This window comes from Anolis sagrei, chromosome 6 (genome assembly GCF_037176765.1).
Source record: "Anolis sagrei isolate rAnoSag1 chromosome 6, rAnoSag1.mat, whole genome shotgun sequence".
Lineage (NCBI taxonomy): Eukaryota > Metazoa > Chordata > Lepidosauria > Squamata > Dactyloidae > Anolis > Anolis sagrei.
Genome location: NC_090026.1, coordinates 80,353,551 through 80,379,481, shown reverse-complemented (window position 1 = coordinate 80,379,481; position 25,931 = coordinate 80,353,551). Strand labels below are relative to the sequence as shown.

Genomic DNA, 25,931 nt, shown 5'->3' with positions numbered 1-25,931 from the left:
GGAGTCCATCGTCCAATTCTCCCCCAAGACGTGAGCCTGTCACTCTCTTTCAAACTACCGCTGCATCACAGGCTCCTTATGATGATTGGAGAAAGAAAGGACAGTGAGTGAATGCTTCTTGGAAGAAATGTGAGTGGAAATGTAATACGTGCATCAAACGCCTGTCAATTACTCCTAGTCCATGGCTCAATGAAGAAAGGCTACAGGGACTGATGTTTACTTTCTCTAACCTTTATAAAGAAAGAACGGATTGCATATTAAATATATATTTTGTGTGTTTCTTCTTCAAGCTTCAGTCATGAGGACAGAGAATGGGATTCACCCAGTTACCGGGAGCCCTTCAAAGTGTGTGTTTTGCTTAAGGCAGTACTTGGTCAATTCCTGAATCTTAATGGCTTTTATCTTTACAAAGTGTATATTTTTAAAAGAGTCTTACATCTGTCAATTTGTTTATTTCTGCACATTTGTGCATTATTGACTTCCTGCACAGTCCCAACAGAGGAGGCCTAAGAAGGTTTATAATGTGCTTTACTACAGCTTCATTATTACCAAACAAATTAAGCTATCTTTAGATCTTCCTCTTTTCTCTTTTTTGCTTGGCTTAGAAAGTGGATGGTCAACAGTAACAGGGAAGACTGAGTGATTGAGACTAAACTAATGTCAACAACTGGTTTAGGTTGGGAATAGTTTCACTGTTGGGAATAAAGAGAACATTTTTAAAAGCGTTGTTGTTCATTCGTTCAGTCGTTTCCGACTCTTCGTGACCTCATGAACCAGCCATGCCAGAGCTCCCTGTCGGCCATCACCACCCCCAGCTCCTTCAAGGTCAATCCAGTCACTTCAAGGATGCCATCCATCCATCTTGCCCTTGGTCAGCCCCTCTTCCTTTTTCCTTCAATTTTCCCCAGCATCATTGTTTTCTCTAAGCTTTCCTTTCTTCTCAAAGTACTTCGACTTTGGCCACATTTAAAAGCTAGAATATTGAATATTGAAAAGGATATTACAGGTGAAGATGAAGTACTTTGGCCACATCTTGAGAAGACAGAAAAGCTTAGAAAAGACAATGATGCTGGAAAATGGAAGGAAAAGGGAAGATGGGCCGACCAAGGGCAAGATGGATGAATGGTATCCTTGAAGTGACTGGCTTGACTCTGAAGGAGCTGGGGGAAGTGATGCCCGACAAGGAGCTCTGGCATGGGCTGGTCCATGGGGTCACGAAGAGTCGGAAGCAACTGAACAAATAAACAACAAAGAATATTGAGATATAATACCCCTGATGGTGCAGTGGGTTAAACCATTGAGCTGCTGAACTTGCTGACCAAAAGGTTGGCAGTTCAGATCCAGGAAGTGGGGTGAGCTCTCGCTGTTAGGCCCAGCTTCTGCCAACCTAGCCGTTCGAAAACATGCAAATGTGAGTAGATCAATAGGTACTGCTTCTGCGGGAAGGTAAGGGCGCTCCATGCAGTCATGCTGGCCACATGACCTTGGAGATGTCTACAGACAATGCTGGCTCTTCAGCATAGAAATGGAGGCGAGCACCACCCCCCAGATTCAGATATGACTAGACATAATGTTAGGGGGAACCTTTACCTTTTGAATACACAGTGATTATCCCTTATCCAAAATGCTTGGGACTAAGTGTTTCGCATTGTGTTTATTTTTCCCCCCAAATTTTGGAATACCTATATTTGCATAGGTACAGATGGTATCTAATGTCTAAACACAACATTCATTTACATTTCATATATATCTTATATACCTGGCCTGAAGATAATGTAAGGCAATATTTTTTAATAATTTTATGTATGAAACAGGCCTGTAGCCAGGATTTCACTTCGGGGGGGGGGGGGGGGGCTGAATTTTTTTGGGGGGGCTGAGTTTCGGGGGGGCTGAGTCTGAGTGAAAGAGGGTCTAGCCTAGCAAACCTTTTGTATCATTACTCCAATACCCCCATGCATATGGGATATATTGAGTATGGTGATCATATCATGATATGAATAAACATAACAGTTTAAATAATGCACCAGTAAGGCCTTTTCGCGGGCCACATTGAGAATTTCGGGGGGGGGGGGGGCAGAAAGCAAAGGCATCACTATTTTAGCCACTTGTGTAAACAATTTTGGATTTTAGAGTATTTTGGAATTCTAGATAAAGGATGCCCAATACATAACTGGTTTCCATGTAATCTCCTTTGTCTTTGCTGGGTTTTTATTATTGCAGTGTTAACAATGTCACAATGTTTTAGAAGACTCTAAAAGATATTATGGTAGCATTGCGTATGCAATACTGTATAATGAGTTTCCTCCAGTGAATGAGTCAGCAGCAGCTAGATACTCAAACTTCGTGATTACATCTGGATAAGCATCATGAGAGTGACACAAGTCTGATTAACATTAGACAATGAATTATGAAACTGTTTCTGAAATAAGCTGAGATACATTTTAGACCAAAAGGGTTCTGTGGCATCTTTCTCTCTTATTTCTAAAGTTTGTGAGAATGTGCAGATCTTTTTGTAGGCAAAATAACACTAGCCACACATGCAAGAGATCAGCATGTTTAGAGGAACTCCAAGATTTGCTGGAGTAGATTTCAGAAGTTTAGGAACACTCTTTTTCACTTCTCTTCACTTAGGTGATCCCTCGTAGCTCAAGGATGATTGTCTTCCAGATGTAGTCTCTTGAGGGTGAGTCCGTAGGTGGCTATGGAGCACTTACTTTCTGGCTGTTTTAATAATCTAAAATATAAAACATAAAGATTGCACTCAGCCACAGAATATAAAACAAAAACAGCAAACACTGTTGCAGGTTCAAGATATCTCCATAATCACAAGGTACAGTCCAGTGGTCAAACGCCAAGAGTTCAATAAACAAAGTCCAGGGATCAAGAGTCTATACCAAAGTCAAAAGCCAGTCCAAAGGGGTTCAAGGTTCTAGGATTCCAAAGGTTCAGGAGACAGGTTAGGACACCGAAAATCCACAGACCTGGGGGAAAACCAGCACCATCTACCACCAAAATAAAACAAATACTTTTTCCCCAAAGATCAGTCCCAAGGCTACCTCCTTATATCCAGAAACACCCAGCTGCAACCCATCTCTTGCATACCTCCACCCTTAATTTGGTTTCACCCATGAACTCTTACTTACAGATTACTCAACCCTTTAGAACTAAGACTTACATTAACCCTTCCATCACCAACCACCATCAACTGCAGAACATAATACATGACACTGGGTGGCGTGAGTACGTGACATGTGACGTCAATTTCTTGCCCTCCCCCATAGCCTCCCGCGCTCGCCCAATGTCCTACTCGCAGGCACTGCCCATGTAGCAACAGATTCATGAAAATGAATAAAGGTTGAAAATTTAAATGTTTTGCAGACTATATTTTAGTTTTTGTGTACAACTGGTGATCTACAGACCACTGAGTGGGAACAACTGATGTATGGTGACCTTTATGTTTAGCCCTTTGTTTACCAGAATCTCTTTTCTCATAAAGAGTATTAATAGCAATGGAAAATAAAGATTGGTTTTGTCAACTTTTACAGGAACCATCCTTGAATGATTGCTTTAATAAGTAGCAAGTCCATAACTCTCCCTTTCATTTCTTTGCTGCACATAATGTGGCTTCGGCACTTCATAGTAGCTATATCATTTCTTATCGTCAGGTTATTACACAAAGAACAATGCCCAGTATTTGAACAACTTTCAGTTTACAAAATAATGGTCTGATCTAGAGATTTTCATTAATGAAAGGCAGCCACAGTACCTTTACTGTATTATCTACAAGAATACATTTGAAATTGTGTCTAACAGTTACAAAGAAATGCCTGCCACTGAGTAGATGCAGCCTTGAGATTCCAAACTGTACTGCCAATGAATATAGCCAAATCCACCCTGGTTGTGGATGATAGGAGTAGTCAATCAACACTTCAGGCGGATGTCAATTTAAAGAATCATGGTTTAATGTAGCTTTTTCCACCCTGGTTATGGATAATAGGAAGGTGGATCAGCACTTTTGGAGGGTGCCAATTTAAAGAAGTATGGTTTAATAGATGCTGCATGTTATTTCCTTTACAGGTCCAACAGACTAGAGCTATATCTTGCTCAAAACCAACACCGGGTGTGACCCTTCTGCTACACCTTGCAGATCCTCAAAAATGAATTTGGAAGGCATAGCTTCTTACAGTCATTGCAATGGAAAATCAGTGTGGTGGTGAGACAGAGATACACCAAACAGCTACAGCAGCCTGTCCATCGTCCTTTGTTAACCTGCTGAAAGTCCACAGAGAACTATTAGTTAGCAAAGTTCGTAATACTCAGTGTTTGATAGACAACTTACTCAAGAATGAGTATTTCTCAACCGAAGATGCAGAGATTGCTGCACAGTATCCAACCCAAGCTGACAAGGTATTTGTGTCTTTTTTGACTTCAGGCCTGTCCTCAAAAGTGTGCTGGTTGACTTAATGTGATGGAGTGCAATGGTTTAAGGGCTGAACTATGGAATGGGAAGTGTTTTGTTTCAATCTTGCTTCAGCAATGAATTCACATGGTGACCTTAGGACCATGGTGTCCTCTCTGTGATCTCTCTCATATTTCTCAATTTATCATTTCCACATTCTGCAGAACTCCAGGATTGGTTGTTGATTGATTTGTTGGGTTGTTGTAGGTTTTTTCGGGCTATATGGCCAAGTTCTAGAGGCATTCTCTCCTGACGTTTTGCCTGCATCTATGGCAAGCATCCTCAGAGGTAGTGAGGTCCTCACTACCTCTGAGGATGCTTGCCATAGATGCAGGTGAAACGTCAGGAGAGAATGCCTCTAGAACATGGCCATATAGCCCGAAAAAACCTACAATGACCCAGTGATTCCGGCCATGAAAGCCTCCGACAATACATGTTTATTTGTTGTTGGTTGCGGCAAAAAGCAAAGGCAGTGTGGCAGTTGAGTATTAGGAAAATAAAAATAGCAGCCACAGAAAATGTAAATTACTTTAAAGCGGATGATGGAGATATTGGAATTAGTAAAGATTTTCTAATACTTGCCTCAAACATTAATAATAATAATAACAACAACAACAACAAGTTTATTTTTGTAACCCACCTCCAACCCTCCAGAGGAACTCAGGGCGGCTTACATGGGGACCAAGCCCATTGAACATAGTTAAAATATAACACATTAAAATACATAAACAACAGTTTAAATGGAATACATCAACAACATTATAACAAAATATAAGCGCAAGCATCAAGCATTAACCAACATTGTATGAAAAATTTGAAAAACAGCCATGGAAGAGCAGCAGTGAAGGAACTAGATAAGATTCCTGTAGTTTAACAATATATCATTGAATACAAAGGTCAGGATTATCCATACCATACTATTTTTGATTTTCATACCATGCTATTTTTGATTTCTTTGTACAAACATGTAAGATAAACAATGAAGAAATCTGATACTAAAAAAATCAACTCCTTTGAAATGTCATTTTGGATATTATTATCCAAAATTGCAAATATTATTGATCTCCAAAAAGTCATACATAGTGCATGGGCCCTAAAGGAAAATCAATGCGAACTCTCACTAGAAACCAAAGTCACTAAACAAAGGCTTTTGTATTAAGTCAAAGCTGACTTGAAAGCATATAATAACAATAATAACAACATGTTTCTGTAAACATATGGATTTCTATTCACACAACGAATGGGGAGGCTGAATTTCAGTAGATAACTTGCTCTTAGAGTCCTCCTCTTAGCCTTGAGGGTTGATTCTTTCACAAACTGAAATGTGTCCTTCTTATGCTGTTTCTCCAGTATTGTTAGTTTTGAGCTAAGCTTTAACTGATTGCCTTGATGAACCAGTTAGGCAACATTTGGATATTCAGTCCTCCATGGTTTTCAGCCAAAAAATTGGTGGACCGAGGAATACTTTAGGACACAGATTCTTCAGGCACTGAATGACTTCTATTGTTTTTATGGAAATGCATTTATATTTTTCAGCTGTTGCTCAAAAAAGCTTCAAAATTAATAGTGACTTGCTGACCACTTTTAACAGTGTTTTTATTGATACCGTGGAAAGCTGGGCAGCTTAATGTAGCTGTATTCGTCTTTTCATTCCTTAGACACACTCATATTTCACCTTTCCTCCACTGAGTGCAAGCCAATATACATGGCTTTTACCTTTACATTTTATTTGTCCTACAACAATGAATGTAGTATGTCAGGCTAGTAGGATCAAGGTCACATACTAAATTTCAAGATTCATTGTGTACTTCGATCTCCCATGTCTTGCTCCAGTATCACCCTGGTGCTCACAGTAACCATATTACTAGATATAATTGTCTTGAACCGTACTTATACAGTAGAGTCACTTTAAATGTTACTTTTTGGAGAGGTGAAATGTGTAGAAAGAGGCCATGAGATCTGTTTGTTATCTCATACTGAGCAACTCATCTGGTATCTGGTTGTGTAGGCATCTTAAGGTATCGAGGTCTTCCCATGTTGGCCTTCATCTACAGGGAACCCCCCCCCCCCCCCACACACACACACAGTTATGATTCTATAAATCATGGGGACTTCTATGTGCAGTGGTGTGCACAAGAAGATTTCATTTCAGATATCAATAGCTCAGATGTCCATACAAGCAAGTGGACAGTGTGGTCCAGAGACATCATTGGAGTGAGGACTAGAGGTGATGGCCACCGACCCCTTTTAACACATATTCCATCTTTACACAAAACACATGAGAAGTGAATCTTGCACAGATTAGTGAGCACCATCTCATGTCGCTTAAGCCTTGCCTGGTGTAATATTTGAAGAGAACACACCTAAACATCATGTTCATTTAATTGTCAGCAGAAGACAACAAAATTATTGTGGGACTGGAGCAACTCCCCTACAGGGAAATAATACGGTCAATCCTCCACGTGTATGGGTTAGACCTTTGAAGATTTCATTAATATGTTATCTCTAGGACCTCACGTATGACTCTAAAAGTTGACCATAGAATTGCTTTGAAGAATTGCATAGATATTTGTGTTATCAGGGAGATGTGTATATCGGGAGAAATTATGAGATACCACAATTATGAAACAAAACCAGTAGTTAAAGTTACAAAAAGCTGTATTTAAGAGAACTACATAGCTGATCAAAAAAGAGAGACTAGGATCCTTCCTGTAGCTAGGCTAAGCTCACTCTGTTAGAACAAAGGGCATGCAAAATCCCAGAAAGGGGGCTGGAAAGGGGGCTGAGAAAGGGATGTGATCCTAAGAGTATCAGCCTAAACATCAAAGACAAGGCAGGAGAAATAACTTGGGGGGGGGGGGGAGTCAAGAATGGGCGTCCCTAAAAAAATTACCAAACCCTATCTACTGATCTATCCATGTCTCATCATGAGAGTTATTTTACTTGTATAGCGCATTGTTGACATCCAGTGATTTGTAGGTCCCCCATTATGATTCGGTGGTCAACCTCTGGCAAAAGGTGACCATGTAGTCATGTTGGAGGTCTTAGAACATCCTCATAAGGTATTCCCTCAGGGAAAAAATAGGAATTTTTAAATTCACATTTTCCCCACTTTCTCAGGGTCCTTGCACTTCTAACCCCTGCAAAAGTGGAGGTCCTACTGTACAACATTTGGGTCTGTTGGCTTAGGAGAGAACAGCAAATAAGGAAATGTTGGATAAAAATGTATCAAAGTATGCATTCAGTACAGCCTAGTTCAATCATTCTGCAAACTAAGTAGAAATAGGAGATATTTTACAGAAAATTGGATGGTATTCTAAGTATTAAACTACTCACAGCCTCAATCTATCTGTGACATTTTGTGTGACCTTTTCTCAGGTTCGTAAAATTTTGGATCTAGCTCAGAGCAAAGGAGAAGAAGTTGCAGAATATTGCATCTATGTCCTGCAGCAAGTCGCTGATGCTTATTATGATCTGCATCCATGGTTGGAAGAGATTGGATTTCATCCTTCAGAAGTCATTAGTAATAAACCTGTGGAAAATACTGATCCAGGTACAATCCCAGCTTTGAAATTTTCTTATTCTTTGTGAAAAAACAGTTGTTCCTTCCTTTAATGTTAATGAAAACCATTTTCCATAAGAAATGACCAATAAGGACTCACAGCATGTTTTCCTCACAATGTATCCGGAGCTTGGAAAAGTTAGTTTATTGACTAAAGTTTCATGGTCTGTGGTTATCAGGGGATTAGATACCACCAGAAGTAAAGTGATATGTGTACCACCATTATCTATGATATCTAAATACAGTACCATGATATCCAGATATATTATTTTTTTAAAAAATCAGTGGTGTTTTGGTGTTTTTTTCCTGTACTCACAGGTAACTAGTAAAATAGTATTTCCTAATGTGCTGCCCTCAAGATGTTTTTGACTACAAGTCCCACTATTCTTTATTTTTAATAATTCTGGCTGGAGTTGATGAAGATTGCAGGTCCAGAACATTTGGAGGGCACCAAGCTGGGAAAGGTTTTACTGAAACGGCAGTGCAAGGATGAAAGGTGTAAATGAATTATCTGCATTATGTGTAATTATTATACCTGCTTTATTCTTAGAGCAATTCCATATAATTTCAGATTCCAATGAATTTAGAATGCTATAAATCATTGCAGTTGAAGCAACATATTGGAAATCAACAGCTAATGTCAGCTTTCCATTATGTTTGCAGAATCATGAACATGTGTGGGTAGGATTATTACATACTGCAGACTATTTGAGTGAATCACATTGGCTGGTATCCTGTTAGGGACAATTGCATACATAAGTTAGTTTTTTCTTATCTATGCAGAAGTCCTTTGTTCAAGTATTGTGGAGGTTGGTTTTCTCTTCCTCCCTATTTAAAGCCCTCACCATGCACATGATGAAAAGCCTATGATTTTCTGGTGTTCTTAGAGTGATGTCTCATTTTGCATTTAAGTATAGGAAGATTACCTGCGATTTTCCCCGCTCCCAGTGAGCAAAGCTTTAGGAGTTGAGATTATATGGCTCAATCTAGCATAGGTCCACATGCACATCTTTATGCTACAGCCAGTGGTTCTCAAGTTGTGGGTCCCCAGGTGTTTTGGTCTAAAACTCCCAGAAATCCCAGCCAGTTTACCAGCTGTTAGGATTTCTGGGAGTTGAAGGTCAAAACATTCTTCCAACTAAGTTGCACATATTAAAGCCCAGAAATCAGGCACAAATGATGGGCAGGCAAAGCACAATCTCTCACCAGAGGTCATCAACAAAGGGAACAAGTTCATTTTTTATTAATTTCTGTGGTGATGAACTGTTTTGGTAAAAAGGAGAATGGGCATTCAACATTTTCCTGCCACTTAGCTTACAAGTAAAACAGGCCATATTAATATTTTGGCAGTTGGATAGACATAATTTATAATTATGTGTCATCATCTTAGATATTATGCTTTGCTTTTGCCTGTATGTTGGCATTGAATCTTGCCATTACTTGATGTACACCATTTTGAGTCCTCCTAGGGGTGAAAAAAGTATATAAATGCAGCAAACAAACAAACAAACAAACAAATAATTTGGGGACCCACATGTTGAGAACTACTGTGCTACATGGAGTGGATGCTGGATTTCAGCAATTTTCTGAGATCTACTTTAGACATGCCAAGAATATTCATTTCTTTTAAACTTGTGAGTTTTTTTCCTTCTGCCCAAGTGAAACATTTACTCTGAATTTATCTGAAAAACAAAATTTATGTTTCTCTTTGAGAAACAAGGCCTAAAGCTCGCTTTGTTGTTGTTGTTGTTCATTCGTTCAGTCGTTTCCAACTCTTCGTGACCTCATGGACCAGCCCACGCCAGAGCTCCCTGTCGGCCGTCACCACCCCCAGCTCCTTCAAGGTCAGTCCAGTCACTTCAAGGATGCCATCCATCCATCTTGCCCTTGGTCGACCCCTCTTCCTTTTGCCTTCCACTTTCCCCAGCATAATTGTCTTCTCTAGGCTTTGCTGTCTCCTCATGCTTTGGGTGCCAGCTATTAATTTTGTATTAATTTTATGCTGTTCATAGTGGTCATAGTCTTTCTGGCAGCTCACTACAGTGTTATAGTTGTTGTCGTTATTTAAATAAACCTATATCCTAACTTTCCTTGAGTGAACTCAAAGTGGTATACATAGTTTTCTTCTTTCCCACTTAGTCCTCACAAAAATACTTGAAAAGTCACTTTGGTTGAGAAAGCGTCCCAAGACACTCAGTAATTTTCTCAGCTCATTAGGAACATAATCCTGGATCTTCCAGGTTCCAGCCACCATACTGAATGCCTGCACTCTAATTTTACACTAATATTTCTTTTAGTAATGCTAAGTTTTATCTTAGTCAGCAGGTATCATCAGAAACTTAGAGATGAATTGGGCCGAGACACAAAGTTCATCGTGTCATATACCCAAAAGGAGGACATGCTGCTTGAAGAAACTTATTCAGCCAACATTATGGAGTTTATCAAGCACAACAATGAGAAATTTGGTGACGTGAATGCCCTGGAAGACCTTCTTAGTGACAGGGTTGGCCTAATTAATGAAAATGGAGAGACCATCTACATCTTTGGGGATGCAGGGATTGGAAAATCTATGTTGTTGCAAAAGATGCAAAATCTATGGTCCAAGGGTGAATTCAGTGTTGGGGCCAAATTCTTTTTCCGTTTCCGATGCAGAACGTTCAGCTGTTTCAAGCATGATGATGCTATCTGTTTGAAAGATCTCCTATTTAAATACAATTGTTTTCCTGACCAGGACCCAGAGGAGGTCTTTGACTTCATTGTGAAATTTCCTCACACCGTCTTGTTTACTTTTGATGGCTTTGATGAGATCCATTCAGACTTCGATCTCAACAGCATTCCTGAGACCTGTTCCCCCAGTGAATCCATTCACCCACTTGCTTTGCTGGTGGGCCTTCTCACTGGGAAGCTTCTGAAGGGTTCCAGGAAAGTCCTGACAGCAAGAACAGGGACTGAAATTGACAAAAACATTATCAGGAAGAAGGTGCATCTCCGAGGGTTTTCCACCAGCAACCTGAAAGAGTATACCAGAATGTTCTTCAAAGATGAAGGATGCCGGACTATGGTTCTCAACCAACTGGAAGCAAACCCAAATCTCTGCAGTTTATGCTCAGTGCCTTTATTTTGCTGGATTATCTTCAAATGCTTTGACCATTTTCACTTCACATTTGACAGCCATGAGCTCCCAGACATCAAAGTTACTTTAACAGACATTTTCTTGCTCATGACTGAGGTCCACTTGAACCGGACTCAGAAAACAAATTTGCTGAAGAAGAACACAAGGAGCCAAGTGGAGACATACAGGAACAGCAAAAACATTTTGTTTGCTCTGAGTAAATTAGCACACAGGGGAATGCAGAAGTCGCTCTTTGTCTTCGACCAGGATGAAGTTCTCAATGATCTCTCTGAACAGGATTTACACTTGGGTTTCCTCAGGATGGTTCCGGATTACGGAAGCTGCAGTGACCAATCTTCTTATGAATTCTTGCACTTGACCTTGCAGTCCTTTTTTACAGCTTTGTTCCTGGTCATGGAGGAGAAAGTGGGTGCAAAGGAGTTGCTGCATTTCTTTGCAGAATGCTCTACTCTTGATACCTCTCTGTCCAACTGCTTACCAATCGCCTGGTTGAAAAATCATCGTGCGACCGGAGAGGATCCTTTCCGGAATAATGAGCACTTCCATTTCACCAACCTCTTCCTTTGTGGCTTGCTTTCCAAGGGACAGCACAAACTGATGAGACACCTGGTTCCATCGTCCACCATTAAAAAGAAAAGGAAGGTGCTCCTTGCTTATTTCTCTGAAAGCATGAAGTCCCACCTCAAGAGCCTCATCCGAGCGAGGCTGAAGGAATATAAGCAGCTTCAAGTCAGGCCCAATTTTGTGTGGATGCTGAGGTGTATCTACGAGACGCAGAGTGAGAAGGTTGGCAAAGGAGTTGCTAAGAACATGCGGGCCAACTACCTCAAGCTGACCTACTGCAACGCCTATTCTGCTGACTGCAGTGCTCTCTCTTTTATACTGCATCATTTCCAGAAGCACCTGGCCCTTGACTTGGACAATAACAACATCAACGATTATGGAATAAAGCAACTTTTCCCTTGTTTTAGCAAGTTAACAGTACTGCGGTAAGTTTTTGGACTATATACTTGCCTCTTTCTTTTATGCAGCCAGTCTACTATGCCTTTTGAAAGCAGGCAAGGGCTTCAGTGCTTTCCTCTTCTCTTGAGCACCTACCTTGAGAGGAGACTTCCTGATTTGTGAAGTCACCGTTTCCTGCAGTATCCTCACCAGGAAACTAGTTTAAGCATCGTCTATGATGCTGGTTCGCAAGCCAAAATTGGACTTCATTGGAAATTCTGCTTTAGGGAACTGAAATGGGCTTAAGTTCAGAGGGAGTACACAGGTGCATTATTTTCTTCCTGTTCCAAGAAAGTACTGTTTTTTATATACGAGTTGCATCATTAAAGGTAGGAGCCCTCGGTGGCATAGTGGGTTAAACCCCTGTGCCGGCATGACTGAAGACCGACAGGTTGCAGGTTTGAATCCGGGGAGAGGCGGATGAGCTCCCTCTATCAGCTCCAGCTCCTCATGCGGGGACACAAGAGAAGCCTCCCACAAGGAAGATAAGCCGCCCTGAGTCCCCCCTCGGGGGTGAGAAGGGCGGGGTAGAATTAATCGAAATAAATAAATAAAAAACATCAAAGCATCCGGGCGTCCCCTGGGCAACGTCCTTGCAGACGGCCAATTCTCTCACACCAGAAGCGACTTGCAGTTTCTCAAGTTGCTCCTGACACGACAAAATAAATAAATAAAGGTAAATAGGGCAATTGTATAACCTGACTATTGTGATTGTAAATAGGGATGTGAATGTTCTTCCCTTGCAGTGTAAATCTACATTAAAACTAAAGTGTGTGTAAAGGACAGCTGAATTTTGTATCTAGATTTTTTTCCTCTTTTTTCTGCTTTGGAGAATGTGTTTTGTTTCTTTTATGGGGAGAAGCAAGGAGTCATATAAAACACGAGGATCACAGTCCCTGAGAATTTAGAATCAAGTGGACTCTGGCAAGCTCTTTCCTTGAAATTTCAGTAGGAACTTCTAAGGTGAGAACTAGAATCGTGGTCTTCTTTTTACATTACATCAAAGCTAATATTTTTAAGATGCTGCTGAATTCTGAAAGAAGTAAGAGATGTTGACACTTTTCTGGCACTTGAAAAGAATTTCAGGTTGTGTATAGTTTTACTTGGAAACTTTTGAATGCCATGTCCATGCTAGAATTCAGCTCAAAAGTATTATTTGGGAAGATGGAGGATACATTAGACGCAGTGGGTTAAGCTGCTGAGCTGCTGAACTTGCTGACCGAAAGGTTGGCATTTTGAATCCGGGGAGCAAGGTAAGCTCCCTCTGTTAGGCCCAGCTTCTGCCAACATATCAGTTCAAAAACATGCAAATGTGGGTAGATCAATAGGTACTGCTCTGGCGGGAAGGTAATGGTGCTCTTTGCAGTCATGCTGGCCATATAACCATGGAGGTGTCTACGGACAACGCTGGCTCTTTGGCTTAGAAATGGAGATGAGCACCCACCCCCCCAGAGTTGGACACGACTAGACTTAGTGTCAAGGGGAAACCTTTACCTTTACCTAAGGCAATACGAGTCCATTTTGATGCCTGTCTTCCAAATGTTAAGCAGCATGCCTCAAAGAAATATAAAAGAAATATGCTGGTTCCTACTAAAATGGAGACCAGCTGTTTCCATTGTATATACACTAACAGGTCATTTGTTTCCTCTCTTAACTATATTTTGTTTTTGTTTTGTTTTTAGGGTGAGTGTTAACCAAATAACAGATCAAGCAATAAGAGTACTCTACGAAGAATTGTCTAAGTACAAAATTGTGACTTATTTGGGGTATGTATGAGTTATGAGTTACATTTAGTTAAAGACAAATTCTTTTGACCAAAAAGAGTGATGCAAATCAGCATTGATTTTGTTATGTGCCCAAGTTATATGCTTCAGCAAGCATTTACTGCCCAATCCACATGCAGTGCAATCCTGCAAAGCTACTAAATTGAACAATGGCATGGCAAACAGGGTAAATGCTGAAGTGAGAAAATGGCCACATCACCATCCAGTTGCAGATTCAGAATGTCTACTTGCTTACTTCATTTTATGTATAAATAAGATCTTTTTTCTTTACCCCTAGTGTAGAAGTAGGACTTATTGGTACAGGAATAAGGAACTTGTATCAAATCAAAGGCCAAATAACTGATTTACCTGTTTCAGACAAGTTTTAAGGACCTGTATTACAATGGTAGGCAAAGCCAAAAGCAAAAGTGTGAGCTCAGAAGACCAACAGCCAGCAACGGATTTTCATATATATACAGAACTGAGACTGGAGAATATTTCTAAATATGGAAAACTACCATATGATGCATTCATGAGGAAGAGAGTATGGGCTTCTAGAGATTGCAGCCCAGGAGGGCCACATTTGGCCCCAGGCTGTTACAGTAGTTCCCCAGTCTTGTGCTAGTGGGAATGGTTAGAACTGAAATGTTAATGCTGTCTTTCAGTTGGATAAAAAGAGGACCTGTATATTTAATATAAATGATCCTAGTCAGTTTGTTCAAAAAGTGAAAAATGTATAAACCTGTGTTATGTATTCTCTTTCTTTCCTATAGCTTGTATAACAACCAAATTACTGATGTTGGGGCCAAATATGTTGCGAAACTCATTGTGGAATGTCCAAGCCTCATTTATGTTAAGTATGTATTTCTACCTCATCTCATTATTACAGTTCACGAAGCAACAAAAGCATGGAAAACATAGAGAAGATTTTTTTGTATTAAAAGGAATGGCATTTCAGTATAGTTAACAATAGTATTTCCTAAATTAAGAGCCCCTAACTTAACAGGAGTTAACAGGCCCAGCCGCCCTGAGTCCCTTCGGGGAGATGGAGGCGGGGTATAAAAATTGTTGTTGTTGTTAATATTATTATTATTATTATTATTATTATTGTGAAGATCACAAAGGAAAGTGAGCAGGTGTTTTTCATATTCTCTGTATGGAGAAGAATACAAAGTCAACCCAGGGACTCAATGGCATCAGATGTTATTTGATCTTCAGATGTAAGCAGGAAATCGGAAAGTTTTTTTTTTTTGTACCATCCAGTTTCTTCTGCATTGATTAAGTGTTGTCTCAATCCCAAAAAGATCTTAATGTTGCCAACAAACAGGTTCAAAGTTGGCTTGTTTCTACTAACCATGGTTAACATTAACCATGGCTTATTGGGGTTTGTACAAGACAGCAGTCTGGTTAAATACAAACAGAAGTGATAATTTTCAATTTCCTCTCTATTATCACATTGAACAATGTCAACAATATATTTGTCTATCAAGTGGTGAATTGTGAGACAGCTTTTGACTTTTGAAAACACAGTAATACAATTAACAGCATTTGAAAGTGTTTGTTGACTTGATTTCTAGCAGTGTTCCTTTGGTTGCAGAATAGGAGCAAACAAGATAACAACTGAGGGAGGAAAAAGCCTTGCTTATGCTATTCAACAGAGCAAAACAATGTATGAAATTGGGTAAGTGAATTCACTTCTTTCAGTTACTGGTTTGTTTGATTTAAATCTGTTCCTTCAATATTTTATTGTCTCAACCATTCTGGCTCAGGATTGTGGATATTTACACCCAACATATCTGGAAGGCTGTAGACTGGAGAAGATTAGGCAAGGAGGAAATAACTGTATTATCCATTCGTTTATCCATCTTAACTCTCTCTTTACTTGTAACACCATTTGTCCTTCCTTTTTGGTAGTTTCCTACCACAGATTTAGAATATTCTTCACAGAATCACTTTTTTATCCATAAATGTGAGAAATGTTTCCTTTAAATTTACAAAAATGTATTTGTGAGAGACAGGTTTGTGTACTGGATTACAAAAAATGGGTTGGGTTCAGATTTATTTAGTTGGTCTGAACAACTAGAACAAACCCACTAAAACAATGGGACCTCCGTTCACTGAAATCCTATTGATTTTAGTGAATCTACTCTAAATAAGAGTACTGAACTGTTTTTGATGTATTGTTTGATAACAGCAAACATTAACAATCACATGTGTTTACCGGTCACACAAAAAAATTATTTAGTGTTTAAGAACCCATGTTTCGGGGGGGGGGGGTCAATCTGAGATCCTGAGAATTTGGGGATGTCCCCTGTTGATGTCATCAAGCAAACTGAGGTTGCATGGGGTAATGGGACTTGTAATTCAAGAAATGAAACCTCCCCAAATTTCGTATAGCTCAATACATTGTAGTTGTGGTGTAAGAACTTCTCTACGCCTACATTCCATGCTTCACTGGTAATATTGCACATCTAATGGGTACAACATATTTTAAATTCTCATGTAGTTCCAATGCAATATGCTTTTATATCATTTAATTACTACTGGTGTGATGACAGAAGCAGCAATAATACCCTGTATTCATAATCATTAGTGTTGTGCCCCATGAAGACTTTTAGTGTTTGCCTTTAGTTAAGTCCTTTTTGTTAGAGGGATTAATAATTTATGTGCAGTTTCTGGGATGTCCATCTAGACCAGGGGTCCTCAACCTTTTAAACATAGGACTAGGTCACGGTCCCTTAAAGTGTTGGAAGGCCGGATTATAATTTGAAAAAAAAAATGAATGAATTCCTATGCACTCTGCACACATCTTATTTGTGGTGCAAAAAAGCACTTTAAAACAATACAATAATTAAAATGAAGAAGAATTTTAACAAATTTAAACTTATTAGTCTTTCAATGGGAAGTGTGGGCCTACTTTTGGCTGATGAGATAGGATTGTTGTTATTGTTGTGTGCTTTCAAGTCGTTTCAGACTTAGGTTGACCCTGAGTAATGACCTTGGAGGGCCGCATCCAGCCCCCCAGGCCTTAGTTTGAGGATCCCTGATCTAGACAGCCTCTTTGAATTCGAAGCCTCCACTGCCCTGCCCCTTTATGAATCCCCTCAGGGGCAGATCCTCAGGCAAGGCACTTCTGGTTCTTGGAAGAGTCGTCCTTTTGGTGACTGGAAGGTGAAGAGAGAGGAGGGCCAGAGAGTTTACAAAATAGCACGACCAGTTGGAACTATATTCAAGTCCAGTCAGAGTTAAATATTGAGACCATCTTAGAGAAAGTTGAACACCATACAAGTAAGAGACAATAAGAAGAAATAAGGATTCAAGAGCGCAGCCAGTTCACCTTACAAGTAATTAAGATCGCGTATGGGCAGAACATCATTGTTACTATCAATTTATTGTTTAATTTTTCCCAACAGATTTTTAATAGTTCCACAGTGTGCCTCAACATTTCAGCTTTAGCAGTGTCTCTTAGAGTTTCTATCCAGTTCTGCTAAATGATTTTTTTCCCCTTCAAAATGTTATATGGATAATTAAACTCAATTATCTTTGCCCAGAGATTGGATTCCTCCATAATGCTATTTTGACTGTCAAGGGGATCCTGCTGAATTTGGAATGGAAGGAAAAGGAGGATCCCTAAATATTGGACAGATCACATGTGTAGGAATAACCGTAATATCTTTGGGTTTGGGGTTTTGTTTTGCTTTGTTTTGTTCTGTTTTTGTTTTTTTGCTCTCATCACTCCGCTTTGGTGTTTCTCAATTTACTAATTTACTGGTATACAAAGATGTATGTGGAGCATGATTCAGCATTAAAGTTAGAAGAAATTGTATGGTGGAATGTTTCTTTATTTCTTTGAAATTTGGCAGTGGCTGTAATGGGATGGGATATCCCACTGAGTTGGGGAGTAATACAGCTCCATTTGATGTTGCCCTTTCTTGTGTTAGTGTGAGGTAGATCCTGGACCAAATCCATTATGTATTATGTTAGAAGTCCTATTTGGGTGTTCAAGGTCCGCGTGTTTATAGTGCCACATGGAGAACCAAAGAGATGGGCATACTCTGCAATACTTCCATATATTTCAGGGCTACCATCACACCGGGAGACTGCTGTACTCCAGTAACCAGAGATTTAGAAATCTGGACAATTGGGATTCTAAATCGCATAGGGAATCTACTTGAATATTATGGGCCCCTTGCAAAACATTGTGGAGAATGACAAGGCTGGTAATGCAGGAGCAGAACTGTCACACTTCCCTCTCTTCCGTCCCATATGTGTCTGTAATCGGCCATGAGATTTTGCCACTAGACTTTTAAAAGTTATTCAGTAGGTACTCAAAATTGCTTCAGAGTTAGTTCTTCATAGCTTAGAGTCCGGTGTGAGGGAAGGTTTGTATCAATGTCTTCTCATAAGCACTGCTTCTTTCTCTTTAACAGAATGTGGGGAAATCAAATAGGGGATGAAGGAGCCAAGGCTTTTGCAGAAGCCCTGAGGAATCACCCCACCTTAACAAACATTAGGTAAGAGTTTGTGTAGGCAGAAGATTGCTGCTTTAATTTCTGGGTTGACAATGCTTTGAAGGAATCTGGCAGAAGATTTCAGTAATATATGACCCTGCAGGCACCTGAAATTTCAGAGCACCTGGAGATGTTTAAGTGAGCTTTCTACAACTGGAGTGACCCTGGCATTTTTGGACAACTGTGTGATATTTAGGACCTTCCTGTACTTGTGTGTGTGTGTATATGTGCATGGAATATGTTCAGACCACCTTCCCGTTTATAGTGATCACATGAATTTAATAGGATTTTCTTAGGGAAGGAAAAATCAGATGTGGTTTGTCATCACTTTCCTCTGAAATTTTTTCTACGGGCCCTTCCAGGCAGGCCCTATATCCCAGAATTTGATTCCAAGTTTTCTGCTTTAACCTGGATTATATGATTCCCCACTGCCAGATAATCTGGGATAAACAGATAATCTGGGATATAGGGCCTGTCTGGAAGGGCCCTACAACATCTGGTGTTCCTTGGCAATTCCCCATCCAAATACTAACCCAAACTGTAACTGCTTGGTTTTAAGATCAGGTGAGTTCTTTTACTTTCAGGTAAAATGCTGTTCAGCATCTCAGAGCCTGCTCTTAATGTCAACCTGGCCTTTGCTCTCTGTCTTCTGTGCACTACCAACCTGGCATAGGGGCTGGATATAGCCGTCCTTTTAATTTTGCAGTGTCATGCAAATGTTGCTGTAGTACATTATAAAAAATGAAAAGGATTGGTAGACGTCAGCTGCTCAGTGGCAATAAAAATGCTACCACTGCAACCAGAAAAGCCCACCAGGATCCATTGATAGAAAAGCTCTCCAAAGCACGCTTTGTCCAAAACACCTACGTACATGGGGACAACCCTAGGACATTGACAAAAATAAGTACAGTAAGACCCCAGTAACCAAGAAACCCATTTGTACTATTTCACTTACCCAGGGGAAAATTGTATCACTCGCATATTTTCTCTGAAATAAATAATATCATAATAATGCAACTTTGTTTCTATTCCGCCCTCTCACCCCGAAGGGACTCAGGGCAGAGTACAACAAAAAAGGGAAACATTCAATGCCAAACATATTCATAAATTAAAAAGTACCAAACAGATTACTCAAATATCAAGGAAAACAGCAGCTAAGACAAAATTAAACAAAAATTAATTGATAATATAACCTACCAATTACTATTGCATTTTACATTAAAAAAATAACCAAAAATATATAAATCACACATAACAATCCAATTAAATCAATTGTTAAGATATTGAATGGCCAATAAAGCCAACAAGTTACCATAAAGTCACTCTAGAGCAGGATTTCTTAAATTTTTCCACTCATGACCCCTTTTAGCCTGGGAAATTTTCATATATAAATATATAAATAGATGTAAAAACCAATCATTTACTGGCAACCATTCAGCATTTGCAAGGCTTGCTAAACAGACTGCTTTTCCTTTTCCTGTGAAGTACAGCTGGAACATTTTCTGCAGAATTCACACTGTGAGCACTGCACGGATTTGTTTAAATGGGTGGCATTTGGAAATCTTTTGATGTTGCCCAACATTCGCAACCCTAACATTGAGTTAAGAGAACCCCATTTGGGGTCAGGACTTATAGTTCAAGAAGCAGATTTACTAGATCCTAGAGGATCTAGTAAACCTCTTTAGAACTGTCTAGGTCCTCCAATGTGACTGTCATGTTGGGGCCAAAAGTCAGGGAAAACAGTGAGGTGTATTTGTATTTGCAGTTTTAGTTAACCATGCTCTGGACAAGAACATGTCTTCTATGAATATTAGTGTCATACTGTAAATAAGGGTGGACCTTTTCAGGGACTTGCTTTGAACAGAAACCATATTCAAGTCACAACTCAGGAAAAAATTATTTGGGCAAGTTCCAGAATTCCCAAGCAAGATGGTGGCTAATCATGCTAGGCAAAGGATCCTGGGACTTGTAGTCCAAACATAATTTCTTCCAAGCTCTTGTGGATTGTCCTCTCAAAGTCTGCAGTTCTGATACATTCTTGGCAGAGACACTAAGAGCCTAATTTAGAACAAAGTTCTTTCAAAAATCGAATATGATTGATGTTTTAAAATGTGGTGCCCTGGTAAGAAAATGCCACTGTCAGTTCACATTTGTCTGCGAAAACCATTAAGGAATATAATTGGCATGGGCAGCCACTCAGGATTGAGAGCAAAGCTTTTAGGAGACAAAAATTTCCTTTGGGGAGGAGTTTTTAAAGAGGTTGTCAATCACTTTTCATTCATCCAACAAACAATGCCAGTCTCCTTGTTTAAGGAGAACAAGACATTTTCAGTCCCCCCACAAGATGGCATACTTGCGGTACTTTTTTTTTTTGTCAAGTGAAAATATCAAAAGTCTATTTAAAACTTTCTGAAAGTAAAGTTTTTCAAACTTGGAATTAAATGGGATGCAAATAACAAATATTCTACTTTTAGGGTGAGATGATGAAACAACAGTATTCCAACATTCCAAAATAATGTAATGACAACTGTGTTATTTCCCCACTTAATAAGCATTGTGCTTTTGTTAATTTTTCTCATTACTTTTTCAAGGGACTTCAATTGCTTGCAGGAGCATTTTGAACACTATATTTTTAGGTCAGTTTCTTACTTTTTAAAAATTGATTTCCCACTTTTCAAGGACATAGAATAGTCATTGAAATATTAAAGATGATACAATAATAATAATAATAATAATAATAATAACTCGGATCTGCGCACATCATTCGAAAATACATCACGCAGTTCTAAACGCTTGGGAAGTGTTCAACTTGTGATTTTGTGATACACAATCCAGCATATAGATCTTGTTTGCTGTGGCATACTGTGTTTTCAAGTCAGTAAAATAATAATAATAATAACCACCTTTATTTGTATTCTACCACCATCTCCCCGGAGGGACTCGGGGCAGCTCACAAGACGCACTCAATAGTGCAACACAGTACAAATAAATACAGCACAATATACAAAGGTTAAATTAATAACAATAATATTAACCCTAATTACACACAGAACAACGATAAAACTCCTATCTATATAAAACACTAAAAGGCCCAACAAACTATAAAATAGCGGCCATGTGCAATATCTGTCCTCGTAAAGTGCAAAGACCACTCACTTGGTTTCAAAAGATTTCAAATACAGTGATTTATAATTCTTAAACATAAAAGCTTGTGTAAAAAGCCACATTTTCAGATGTTTACCAAAAAAAACACTACTTTTTTTGGGGAGGGGGTGTTGACAACAAATTATTTTCAGAGCAAGTACTTTCCCAACTCTGGCCAGCTTTGAGGTCCACAACAATCAAAAAGTAAAAGTATATAACAAAAAAAAATCCACGCTAGATCATATTTGTGGATCAACTATATTTTGGTGTCTCATTTTCTCTGAGGGACACCCAAGTCTGCCTTGGCAGAGGGAGTCAGCCATTAGGCACCAAATTCAGAGAATCGGGAATGGCATCCTTTGGCCATTCCTAATTCTGAGAAAAACTGGATGGAAACTTGTTTGCTGCAATCAGGTGTAAGTCAGAATTGTATTTAATTGCCAGTCTTGCACTGGCCATACAGTCAGCGCTTGAATTTCAAATGCGGGACAGGGTACCATCTTATCTTTCATTTCAGATAACAAAATGAAACTTTTTAATGCATTACTAGATGTATCACACACTGCTTTTGAAATTCATCTTGGTTTCAAAAGTTAATAGCTTCTTTAGGTATGAAGAAGTAGTTCCTCCATTCCTGACCAGGAGGAGTTGTTTGTATAATCGGCTTAATTATCAAAGATCTACCAAAAGTGTCTCTGCAAAATCTTAACCTCTACGATGCCTATTACTTGAAAAGTTCCTGACCAGGCTTTGCGTTTTTGGACTGGAATGTCCCCTAGATGTATGGATTTGTGGAAGAAAAGAGCAATGAGTGCAAGTGAGCAATGAGAGCAAATGTCTTGTCAATGCCCCCCTCTTTTATACAGTTCTCTTGTTGGAAAGCTCATGGTTTTTTTCTTTTTCTTTTCAGAAATAAAAATACCCATTAAAGGCAATCTGAGAGGTTTGCAAGACTCTAGGGTACTTTAAAATAGTAGTAAAATACATTATACGGGAGGTCTGTTAATGGCATTAGAACAGTTGTTATCACTGCCAGTTGAGACTGATCAGTGTATCTGTGTGCTTTATAATGTCTGTGTATCAGCATTGCATGGGCAAATACAGCTTTCCTAATGTTGACAATGACACCATGGAGAGCATTTAGCATTGGAGAATGTCATTCAGATTGGGCTTCTTTGTCCAAAGGGCATCTGTGATTCTGGCTGTAGCACAGCAGTAACTGAAAGTTGGGTTTGCCAACCTTTTTCCCAGAACTGAAAAATGCTACTATTTTTAACTACAGCATCCAGAAAGTCCCCAGCCAGCCTGGCCAATGAATAAAAAAAAACCTCTTCCCAAGCTCTCCTTTTTTTCCCCTGAGAACTGCAGACCATTGATGGGAAAAATCAGAGCCATAATGTATTGTCGAAGGCTTTCATGGCCGGAATCACTGGGTTGTTGTAGGTTTTTCGGGTTGTATGGTCATGTTCTAGAGCATGTTCTCAACCTGGGGTCCCCAGATGTTTTTGGCCTTCAACTCCCAGAAATCCTAACAGCTGGTAAACTGGCTGGGATTTCTGGGAGTTGTAGGCCAAAAACATCTGGAGACCCCAGGTTTAGAACCACTGTTCTAGAGGCATTCTCTCCTGACGTTTCACCTGCATCTATGGCAGGCATCCTCAGAGATTGTGAGGTCCCCTAACATCACAGCCTCTGAGGATGCCTGCCATGGATGCAGGTGAAATGTCAGGAGAGAATGCCTCTAGAACATGGCCATACAACCCGAAAAACCTACAACAACTCAGAGCCATAGGTTAGTTGAAATTACCCTACCACTCTCTCCCTCTGTCACACAATTTTTTTTCTTCCTCCATTTTTGAATATTCAAAAGAGCTGTACTTCTTTAAGAGGGTCATTAAAATCTGCTTGATTACAGAGTATTACCTAAGTCATTGTTGTTGTTGTTTACCTTGAATGAACCTGGACTTACGGTTGTCATGTTCATGGGTTTTCTTGGCAAGATTTATTCAGAAGTGGTTTATCATTGGCTACCAGTAAAGCTGAGAGTGCTTTTCCCAAGGTCATGCAAATGACTTTCCATAGGTATATGAGTGTTTCTATCTGGTCTCCAACATCCAAAGCACTGGACAGCTAACAATGACGGTTATAAGATTTAACAGAAATAGGCCCAGAATTATCCTTGTCTTTGAGGAAGTGCTTCAAACCTCAGCTTTCCCTACTGGCTTCTTCCTCAAAATGAAAAGCAACTCCTTCTGCTTTTGCCTCCCAGAAGGTCAGCTAGCGGAGTTAGAACACAGTAGAGAATACACCCCTTCTCACCTAGTCAACCTTGTGAGAAAGGCCAGGTTGCTCACAGATATGTTGACCAGATCCCTTGCATAGGGCTTTTAAACATAAAACAAGGATTACTGGTTCCCTGCCCCTGGTTTAGAGGAACATTGTTCCTCTTAACCAGCTGCCTTGAGTCATTCTGGGAGAAAGGCAGGATATAAATAAAGTAAACAAACATAGATAAAACACTCTTGACATTTTGACACTTGTCCAGTCTTGTGACTGTCCTGTGCAACCTCCCACCATAGTCCAAAACATTGAATTTTTCTGAGATAACATAAAACATACTGTTAATAACTCTTGATGTGTTTTTGTTGTTGTTTCTAACTTCTTACCATTCTCTTAACAGTCTTGCGTTTAATGGTATCACCACAGAAGGAGGCAAATGCCTTGCAGAAGCCATGAAGCATAACGACACTGTGAACATATTTTGGTAAGGAAATGGTTTTTAAGACATCTTGATGGATTAGAGAGGTGCCCTTACTGGCTCCAGAGTTCCCACTTCTCATCAGTCCCATGAGAAGCATAACCCAAAAGAGTAACCAGCTAGGAGAATTTGGAGACCAGCAGGTTTTTACTGTGTGTATTCAAAGAGCTCTAGCAGTGCTGTCCAAAATAAAAGCTCTCTGTGTGGACCTGAAATCCAAGAGAGAAACAGGAGAGTGTTATCAATGCAAACAAGAAACAGTCTGAAGTCCTGTCCCAGCAGGTCTGACAGCTGGGAAGGAAACAGTTTCCACCCAACCTTGTCAAGACAAGCAAATATGCAAAGAAGAGAAGTAGCTTAGGGGTTTTTGAAGGGGAGCGAAATGTAAAAATATCCCCCTTTCAGCTGCAAGTAGTTGGGAACAGGCAGAGGCAACCCATCTCATGTGTATGCAGAGTTGGTTTAAAATATATTGGGGAAATTGCTACTTATCAGTCACGTCAGTGGGATTGTGCTGAAACTGTCCTAAGACTTTTGCTTTGTGAAGCAGAGGAGCAGATGGCATACTTCCCTATCTGTCTAGCCAACTATTGGAGCCCAAAGCCAACCAAGCTATTTTGGCATATGCTGTAGAAAATCCCAGGCATCTCCCCTTCTTTGGCTATCAAAATTACCCTACAACAGTTTACTGATGTTATTTTGTAATTTTTGTATTAGTTTGATGCGTTTGAAATTGATTGTGGCATTGAATGTTTGCTTTTTTGTATGTAAACCGCCCTGAGTCCCCTCTGGGAGAGAGGGCAGTCTATAAATAAATAATAATATTTATTATTATTATTATTATTATTATTATTATTATTATTATTATTATTAGAAACACAACAAGATGAGTCCATACCAAACAAGATCACTTTGCTGGCTGTTGTATTGGATCACATGTCAGACACTTACCAAGTGTCTCGGACTGTGTGATGTATCGGCAAATAATGCGTGCAGATCCCAGTAAGGTAGCCTTTTGCAGCTGACAGATGGTAATTTTGTCAGCGCCGATTGTGTTTAAGTGCAGGCCAAGGTCTTTAGGCACTGCACTTAAACATAATCACCATCTGGGACACCTTGACTAGCTTCTGCCAGAGTCTTTGCAGTTCGATCTTTAAATCTTCATATCGTGTCAACTTTTCCAGTTGTTTCTCTTCAATCCTGCTGTTGCCTGGGATTGCAACATCAACCATCCATACTTTGTTTTTTAACACGATTGTGAGGTCAGGTGTATTGTGCTCCAAAATTCTGTCAGTCTGAATTCGGAAGTCCAGAGTAGTTTGATGTGTTCATTTTCTGTACCATCATCGTTGTTGTTGTTGTTGTCATCATCATCATCATCATCATCATTATTATTATTATGGCCTTTAATACAGGCAAAATGTACAGTCTCCTCATTTTGCTGGTTGGGTGATGGGTCTGGCCCAGGCATGGACAAACTTCAGCCCTCCAGGTGTTTTGGACTGTTAGGAATTGTGGAAGTTAAAGTCCAAAACACATCTGGAGGGTCAAGGTTTGCCCATGCTGGTCTGGCCAGTGTTCGCATTCATGTCTTCAAGT

General features: G+C 39.7%; 1 protein-coding gene across 2 annotated transcripts in view; it reads left to right on the top strand.

The window, feature by feature from the left end:
• The window catches only part of NOD1 (nucleotide binding oligomerization domain containing 1), a 45,778-nt gene that overhangs the window by 6,579 nt on the left and 13,268 nt on the right, over positions 1–25,931 (top strand). Inside the window, exons 2-10 of one of the 2 annotated variants that reach the window (XM_067470215.1) lie at positions 2,632–2,683; positions 4,078–4,407; positions 7,838–8,012; positions 10,340–12,143; positions 13,839–13,922; positions 14,693–14,776; positions 15,517–15,600; positions 18,350–18,433; positions 24,255–24,338. In XM_067470215.1, coding sequence (XP_067326316.1) covers positions 4,195–4,407; positions 7,838–8,012; positions 10,340–12,143; positions 13,839–13,922; positions 14,693–14,776; positions 15,517–15,600; positions 18,350–18,433; positions 24,255–24,338 — 2,612 coding nt within the window. In that variant the 5' untranslated portion in view covers positions 2,632–2,683; positions 4,078–4,194. The remainder of the gene's footprint in view (positions 1–2,631; positions 2,684–4,077; positions 4,408–7,837; positions 8,013–10,339; positions 12,144–13,838; positions 13,923–14,692; positions 14,777–15,516; positions 15,601–18,349; positions 18,434–24,254; positions 24,339–25,931) is intronic. The other variant, XM_060781840.2, reaches the window with a different exon arrangement.